The sequence below is a fragment of the Schistocerca cancellata genome, chromosome 2 (genome assembly GCF_023864275.1).
Source record: "Schistocerca cancellata isolate TAMUIC-IGC-003103 chromosome 2, iqSchCanc2.1, whole genome shotgun sequence".
Classification (NCBI taxonomy): domain Eukaryota; kingdom Metazoa; phylum Arthropoda; class Insecta; order Orthoptera; family Acrididae; genus Schistocerca; species Schistocerca cancellata.
The window spans coordinates 1148238989-1148248354 of record NC_064627.1 but is presented as its reverse complement, the minus strand read 5'-3'; the positions used below and the strand labels follow the sequence as shown (position 1 = coordinate 1148248354).

The 9366-nt window shown below is 37.6% G+C and overlaps 1 protein-coding gene across 1 annotated transcript; it reads right to left on the bottom strand.

The window, feature by feature from the left end:
• Window positions 1-8032: 8032 nt before the first annotated feature.
• Window positions 8033-9072, bottom strand: LOC126163181 (DNA replication complex GINS protein SLD5). Its single transcript, XM_049920132.1, has one exon. It carries the CDS (start codon window positions 8943-8945, stop codon window positions 8316-8318), a length of 630 nt encoding a protein of 209 aa, XP_049776089.1. The 5' UTR covers window positions 8946-9072; the 3' UTR covers window positions 8033-8315.
• Window positions 9073-9366: the final 294 nt, after the last annotated feature.

Below are 9366 nucleotides of genomic sequence, written 5' to 3'. Positions count from 1 at the left end.
TGGATTCCACTGGATCGGACTTATTGATTTAGAGTTTCTCTGACAGGCTATAAAGTTTTCATGTTCATGTGTTAGATGTAAAAATATGGAATGCATGATTGTTGGTGAAGAAAGAGGAGTGGGAAAAGTTTGTGACTTTAAATTAATTTGTAATTCACGTGGCTATGAATTTTCACTTTCCTCCTCCAAAAACCTGACACTGATATCTATGAAATCAATTTTAGGTTAGCATATGCTCTAAGATGCCTTGGGCAGGGCAGGGAAGGAGGTAATTTATTATGTGGTTTTCTGAACATGCTTCCACTTTGTGCAAGATTTGAAAAAACAAATAAAGAAATGTCTGATGCTGTATGCAATACTGCCAAAAGTTTCAATGAAGGAAGCAGTGGAGGAACTGGTGGTGATAAACCAAGTAGAAATAGATCCTGGGGTAAGTATTCATGACAGTGAATCTCCTACTGACCTGTGTGTGACTGTAGATGGGGCCTGGATTTAAAGGGGTCACACATCTCTTTATGGAGTTGCATCTGTTATTGGTATTTACTCGGGTAAAGTTTCAGATGTAGGAATTATGTCTAAATACTGCCACCAGTGCAACAAGAAAAATGTTCAACAATGAAGACAGTGAGAAACTGTGGCAAGAAGAGCATGCAGCTGCATGCTCTAAAAATTATAGTGGCTTAAGTGGGGGCATGGAGGCTGCTGCAGTTGTGAGGATGTTCTCCAGACTTGGCTGCCAATATAGTGTTAGATATACTAAATACCATGGTGATGGAGACTCCTCTTCGTTCAAAGCCCTAACAGATACAAATCCATACAATACAACAACAGAAAAGTTGGAATGTGTTGGCCACATCCAAAAGAGGTTGGTGGTATTTATTTTTTATTTATTGTTCCGTGGGACCGAATTAAGGAGAAGTCTCCACGGTCATGGAACGAGTCAATACATGAAATTATAACATGATAGGAGAAACAGATAAAATGAAATATAAGAAACGTATTCAGGCGACAATTCGTAAGTTTAAATAAAGAAAATCAACAATGTAACCCTGGAATTTGCTTAATTTTTCAGCTCTTACAGGAGCTCCTCGACAGAATAGGAGTGAGCCATGAGGAAACTCTTCAGTTTAGACTTAAAAGTGTTTGGGCTACTGCTAAGACTTTTGAGTTCTTGTGGTAGCTTATTGAAAATGGATGCAGCAGAATAGTGCACTCCTTTCTGCACAAGAGTCAAGGAAGTGCATTCCACATGCAGATTTGATTTCTGCCTAGTATTAACTGAGTGAAAGCTGCTAACTCTTGGGAATAAGCTAATATTGCTAACAACAAACGACATTCAAGAAAATACATACTGTGAGGGCAATGTCAGAATTCCCAGACTATTGAATAGGGGTCGACAAGAGGTTCTCAAACTTACACCACATATAGCTCGAACAGCCCGTTTTTGAGCCAAAAATACCCTTTTTGAATCAGAAGAATTACCTCAAAAAATAGTACCATATGACATAAGGGTATGAAAATATGCAAAGTAGACTACTGTTCATGTTGAACTGTCACTTATTTCAGATACTGGTCTAATGGTAAATAAAGCAGCATTTAGTTTCTGAACAAGATCCTGAACATGGGCTTTCCACAACAGCTTACTATCTATCCGAACTTCTAGGAACTTGAACTGTTCCGTCTCGCTTATAATATGCCCATTCTGTCTGGTCAAAATATCGGTTCTTGTTGAATTGTGAGTTAGAAACTGTAAAAACTGAGTCTTACTGTGATTTAGCATCAAATTATTTTCCACAAGCCATGAACTTATTTCATGAACTATATTATTTGATACTGTTTCAATATTACACACAAGATCCCTCACTACCAAGCTGGTGTCATCAGCAAACAGAAATATTTTTGAATCACCTGTAATACTAGAAGGCATATCATTTATATAAATAAGAAACAGCAGTGGTCCCAGCACCGACCCTTGGGGAATGCCCCACTTAACAGTGCCCCATTGGGACTGAACATCACTACCACTCTCAATATTGCGGAGAATTACCTTCTGCTTTCTGTTCTTAAAGTAAGAGGAGAACCAATTGTAAGCTACTCTCCTTACTCCATAATAGTCTAACTTCTGCAGTAATATTTTGTGGTCAACACAGTCAAAAGCCTTCGTTAAATGAAAGAAAACACCTAGCATTCACAACCTTTTATTTAATCCGTCCAAAACCTCATAGAGAAAAGAGAATATAGCATTTTCAGTTGTTAAACCGCTTCTAAAACCAAACTGTACATTTGACAGCAAATTATGTGAATGTAAATGCTCCAGTAACCTTGTATATACAACCTTTAGCAAACACCGATGGCATAGAAATAGGTCTAAAATTGTCAACATTATCCCTGTCTCCCTTTTTATAAAGTGGCCTCACTACCGAGTACTTTAATCGGTCAGGAAACCGACCACTCCTAAAGGAAAAGTTACATATATGGCTAAGTACTGGGCTAACATACATAGAACAATACTTCAGTATTCTGCTAGATACCCCGTCATATCCATGAGAGTTCTTGGTCTTTAGTGATTTAATTATTAACTCAATCTCCCTCTTGTCAGTATCATGGAGGAGCATTTCAAGTAACAGTCTCGGAACACTTTTTTCTACAAGCGCTATATGATACCCTGTTGGGACTAGGTTTCTATTTAGTTCACCTTCTATATTCAGAAAGTGATTATTAAATACTGTACATATATGCGACTTATCAGTAACACAGACATTCCCACTACGCACTGATTCTATATCCTCGACCTGTCTCTGCAGACCAACCACTTCCTTTACAACTGAGCATATGGTTTTAATTTTATCCTGAGACTTAGCTATTCTATCTGTATACCACATACTTTTTGCCTTCCTAATAACTTTTTTAAGCACCTTACAATACTGTTTGTAATGGGCTGCTGCATTTAGATTTTGACTGTTTCAAACGTTTTGATAGAATTGCCTCTTTGTTCTACAGGATATTCTTATCCCTCTAGTCAGCCACCCAGGCTGCCTGTTTGTGCTAGTACCCTGTTTCGAACGTTCTAACAGAAAGCAACTTTCAAAGAGGACGAGAAAAGTCTTGAGGAAAGCATTATATTTATCGTCTACTGTATCAGCACTAGAAACATCTTGCCACTCTTGTTCCTTGATAAGGTTTACAAAGGTCTCTACAGCAACTGGATCAGCTTTCCTAAAAAGTTGATAACTATATTTAACATGTGTTGCGGCACAAAAATCTTTTAGAGTTAAAACTTGTGCATCATGATCTGAAAGGCCATTCACCTTTTTGCTAACAGAATGCCCTTCTAGTAATGAGGAATGAACAAAAATTTTGTCTATGGTTGTTCTACTGTTCCCTTGCACTCTCGTTGGAAAGAATACGGTTTGCATAAGATTATATGAATTAAGGAGAGTTACCAGCCTCCTTTTCCTTGCACGATCACTTATACAATTAATATTGAAGTCACCACATATAACTAACTTTTTGTATTTCCTATAAAGTGAACCAAGAACCTCCTCTAGCTTTAGCAAAAATGATATGAAATCAAAGTCTGGGGATCTATAAATAACAACAACTCCATTAAATTTAACCACACATGCACAACATTCAAACACCTTTTCAGTGCAGTACTTTGAAACATCAATTGACTCAAATGGGATACCGTTTTTCACATACATGGCTACTCCCGCACACTGCAAAGAGCTCCTAGAAAAGCTGCCAGCCAACCTGTATCCTGGTAAAGGAAGCCTCTGAATTATCTCCTTATTTAAAAAGTGTTCACATATACCAATAATTTCAGAGTCAACATCTATAAGCAGTTCACTAACTTTATCTCTAATACCTTGTATATATTGACGAAATATACTAATTCCCTCATTACTCGGATACCTAAGCTTTGTCTAAAGTGGTTTCTTTGTTAGAGAGACTTCCCTTAAGCAGGAATACCTATCAGCTGACTTCAATCTAAAAAAGGTGCAGCTCTAAAACACCCACTAGTACAGGAATTTTCCCATGAGTGATCCCACCACCCCCACCTATGCTGTCACCTATAATCTTTGCCAACCTACCCTTTCCACACCTGTTGAGGTGCAGGCCATGTCTAGTGAAACCCGTCCTGCTGATAGACTCCACCGACACCACTCAAATGTGACTCGTACCTTCTGTCATCAGCACACCCCCAAGTCTCATGTTATTACGCCTGACGGCTGTATTAAGATGAGGCCGATCGTGACGCTGAAACAGTTCCACGAAATGCACATTCGTGTTGCCAGTCTGAGTGGCTATCTTTTCCAGGTCACCATCTATGTTATACTTCCCATCCCTATCAATACTATTACCAGCCCCACCCACAATCACTACCTGATCCTCTTTAGTAAAATCCCTACATAACCCCCCAATGTTAACAGTCACCTGAGCCAACCCTGCATTAGGCTTCACAATGCTGGTGACCTGGTACGCACTCCCCAGCACTTCCTGCAACTGCTGGCCTACACCTCTGCCATGAGAACTACCTAACAGCAGAACCTTCTTCTTTCTCTTAGACTTTGCACTGTCCTAGCCACCTTAACTGCTGAGGTCTGCTGCATACTTCCTACATCTACAGCTACTAGAGATTCCTCTCCACTAGACTCTGACAGTTGGTCAAATCTATTACAAACACCAATAGTAAAACTATCTGAAAATCTCCTTCTGCTAGCAGATCTCTTGCCAACAGCCAGCTCCCATTCCCCAACCCCCTTCTCCCTCCTCATCCTATCTAGCTCCTCCTGTGCGTTTTTCAACTGCACCTGAAGGGCACAGATCTTACGCTCCTTCTCCTCTATCAACTTACTCTTGCTACATAACCTGCAGTTCCGGGAGAGGATCTCACCAGAATGCCCACTGGCTTCCCCACTGCAGTCCCCCCCAGTGAAAATACTTCGAACAAGTCTCACATTGCAATCCACTACTCAAGAACCTACAGCAAATCCCACACTTCTCACTCATGGTAAAATTTTACAGTTATTGAAACAAGAAAACTACTTTAAGTTCTGCTACTACAATAAGAAGATGTTAAAAAACTGACTACAATAATCACAAACTTACTCTACAAGGGAAGTAACTACTGTAATTAGCAGTATTATTCAACAGCAAATGAGAATATAACAAAAGACTAACACAGAAAGAAAATCAAACATCTAATGACACAGTAACGAAACTGAAAACAGTTCCCAAAAATTTCTTCTGAAATTATTTCACCAGAAAACACCAAGAACACCGGTTAAAGACTACTAAAGTTCCTAAGGATGGAAAACCACTAGGAGGAAAAGGCAGGCTTACTCTGAAAGAAATTTATTTTCTTCAGTTATTTTATGGGACAGCTATCAGGAAAAACACACATAATTTAGAGGCAATTAGGCGTGCTGTGTAGGCAATTTTTTTCCACAAACTATCCACTGACCAAACACCAATGCACAATCTGTGTCCGTAAGATGATTGGTGTAAGTTCAACAACAAAAATGAGACGTGTTCACATAAACATCGATTACCAGAACCAGTTATGAATGCATATTCAGGTTTCTTGTGAACCCTGATTTAATGAAGAAGTGTCTTCACGGAAAGACACAAAATGCAAATGAAAGCCTCAATAATTTAATTTGGATTAGATGCTCAAAAAGGACATTCTGTGGACTTGAAGGACTCAAAATAGTGTCTATGATGCAGTTTTATGTTACAACAACGGAAATAATGGCAGAATTGAAGTGCTGAGAGTTGGTGTAAATCCTGGTGTGTTTACAACAAAAGCATTTTACACTGTCAACAAGGGCAGGGTCAATGAAGCTAACAGGTCAGTGTCTTACCTGTAAATACAGGCCAGGTAGATTCGAAGAGTAGAGAAGAGAAACCTGGAGTATAAGGAGTATCAGTATGCAGGATTTTAAAATTGAGGTAAGCTTATTAGATGTAAAAATATGAGCGAGCGAGCGCGATGTTTATTTAACCATGCAATTAGCTAATTTCAACCAAGAATGATTGTCAGGCACATTTGTAACATCTGTATTTCATGTCATTTTCAAATCACTCAGCTGCAGACAAAAAATGGCATATTCAGTCTTTTGACGAAAGGAGCCACACTACAGTGACTTATTAAGCATCTGGAAGCTGTGGATCCCCACAAATACAAAATTTTAACAAATATAATTGTTTTTCATCATTGCATTGTTGTTTCCAAATGTTGAGCCCATATCTATTACTTGGTTACTGTTTCGATAAACACAGTGTTAACTGTTGTCATACATTTAAGTGAGCAGCAGTAACAGTGAGCTAGGTCACAAAAAATTACAATCCGTGCAAGAAAAGGAATCACAATCATGAGCTAGCAGCACAGTTGTCTAAGAGATGCTGAGTAATGGAATAAATGGCTGGCTGGGACCTGATTCAACTGCACTGTTTAATGCCTCGATTGGGTTGTTACCAGTCGGTAACAGGTATAATGAAAGATTATTTCATTATTGTTTCAGTAAACAGTGCTTTAGCACATATTTTGTAAGGATATTTTATTGCTGTTCAATTACACTATGATTTTGTTCTACATGTTTACCTTGGTAGCAAAGACAGCTATTGTTTACATGTGTACAAAGTACACCATGCACCCACTTGAGTTACGAAAATCGGTTCACACACTCGACAGTTAAACTGACTTCTTACACACAAATTCAATGAGAAAAATTGTTCAAATGATCTATGGTACATGTGACTACCTATAAGACATACTGAATAGTATTAACTGTGTCTAATGACTGTTTTAATAATAATCAATTTGCATTATGCCATTTGTTAATTAAGCCTATTAGTGAGCTCCCCAAATAATTGAAGGCTTTTGCTCTTCATGTAAGTATTAGTCTTGGTAATAAATGACTCAACAGTACATAAGTTTTAATAATAATCAATTTGCATTATGCCATTTGTTAATTAAGCCTATTAGTGAGCTCCCCAAATAATTGAAGGCTTTTGCTCTTCATGTAAGTATTAGTCTTGGTAATAAATGACTCAACAGTACATAATGTTTTGTTTTCCACTCAATAGGCCTAATGTCAGTAACTCATCACATAAAAAGTTAGGGCTGATTGTACAAAAACAAGCAGTAGAAAAATGTGTTCACCCACACTACACATATTCACTAATGAAATTAATCATAAATAGTCCACTATTTTAAAAGACTATAATTGTCCATACCTACAACATTAGGAGGAGGAGAAAATAAAAAAATAATAAAACAATTAAGCTGTCAGGGGCTCGGAAAGGAGTTTAATACTCATCAACAAAAATGTTTGCACATTTGCCCAATAACATTTAATGTCTGACAGGTAGCAAAGGACGTTTTAAATCTGAAACAAACATTTTTTGTTAACAACTCCTCCAAGCTCCACAATTTAACCTTACTCTACAGAAAGGAACAACGTATAAAACCACAAAAATATCCGACCACCTACCTTATGACTTATAGAAACTGGCAGAGTTTTAAAGACAAACTGAAGTCATTTCTACTTTACTACTACTACTCCAAAGATAAATTTCTGAGTTGACAATAATTATGTAGATGAATCATATTTTGCAATTTTTTCTACAAAACAGAAAAAATACTGTTGCATAAATGGCAACCATGCAGCAATGGTTTTCACAAAAATTTACTTTTGGCCTATTTGTAAACCTACTAATATGTTCCAGAACATGAATAAAACCCATGAGACAAGCAACTCAACTAAATTAAACTCCACCACTTAGAAGGATGTTGTTCTTTGTAGCTGTATCAATGATGCATGATACTGAATGCAGCATAGGTGAAAACAAAAACTGGTTGGAGAACAATATCTGCAACAGCAGACTACTTTACTTTATGCCATGGAATGAAGTTTCATAGTTAATTTTTTTTGCATAAAGGATGAAAACATGAATTAAACACATATGCCTACTACTGACAACAGTGGACTGGGATTAGTGGATAAAGCCAAATCAAACAAGCAAGTTGGTGATTAATTCAATCAAATAAATAATTTTATTCTTGTGTGTTCAAGACTATTGTAGATTAATGGTTTGTAAAATGTCTGATCTTTAAAAAAAGTCATTATCTGCTATCTGGGAATTACTTTGGCACATGACACAAAGCACAACTACCATGATATTACTTAACTTCAATGCACACATCTAAATCATATTAGCTTAATTAAGAATTTCAGTCCATAGGCCCTGTAACTTAATGGGCTGAAGTTGCACATTGCAATAACACCAGCAGCGCACAGTTTTGGTCCTCAAATGAGCTGGACTGACCCACTCCGAACAAATTCCATCACTGATGAATACGGTAGGATATGCTGACTGTTTTCTTCCAGATCTATTTCTTCGTCATCTATTACTACTGTTGCAATGTTCTCTTTGGCACGAATGAATACATGACTTGACACATTGGGGACAACAACCATCTTAGTTTTATTGAATTCCTGAAAATTTCCGGGCATGTGACGAAAGGCTAGCAGATGAAAATGGTTTTCCATGTGGCGAACATATTCGGTAGCGAATTTGTATTCACCAGGTGACAAATATTTAGATGCATGATCGCGCCTACTTTCCTCGCTCAGAATATGAACGGTAAATTCCTCAATTTTTGATAAACGTATCCTTAGATAGCTAGTGATGATGAAGCGTATCCTATCTAGCTCCATTTGATGAACTATAACACGAAAATCACCTTTTTTAAGTTTATTCAAATTTTCTTCCATCTGATTAATTTGTTCCAGCATACACTCAACCATTTCGTTTCGGTGTGGTAAAATTTCTGGACTAAACTTTTCGTTCAGCCAAGATTCTTCTAAGATTTGGAGCACTTCCCCAGCTGTCAAAGTTTCCTCCTCGCCAGAGGATATATCACTGTCAATTTCCATATTGTGTAGTAAGGAATTAACACCCACACTTTCTCACTTTACATGCTAAAATCAGAAAATATCAAGTCACACAACATAATACGAATGTCACACAAGCCATGAAAACATTATTTCCCGCCTTTTCCAAAGCACTCCGACAAACTGACACACGACATGTGAAACTGTATAGAATCAAGGATCTAACATCCTTGGTACGAATTCTGATTCATAATAAAATCGGTTGCCACAAGTACACGCAATAACCTTCGTGAGTTTACTTAAGTTATTAATTAAGGTGGATTCACACTTGATGAACCAGAATATCAAAACGTTCCACTTTGAATTTCAAATGGCGGCATTCACAGAGGACGGAAACAGAACGGAACGGGATATAACGTAAAGTTTCTCTAGAAGAATATGTTGACGTTGGTCGATGGAGAGT

What these genes read in the sequence shown, in the direction of transcription:
- LOC126163181 (XM_049920132.1), bottom strand. Translation starts at nt 8,945, where the DNA reads ATGGAAATTGACAGTGATATATCCTCTGGCGAGGAGGAAACTTTGACA.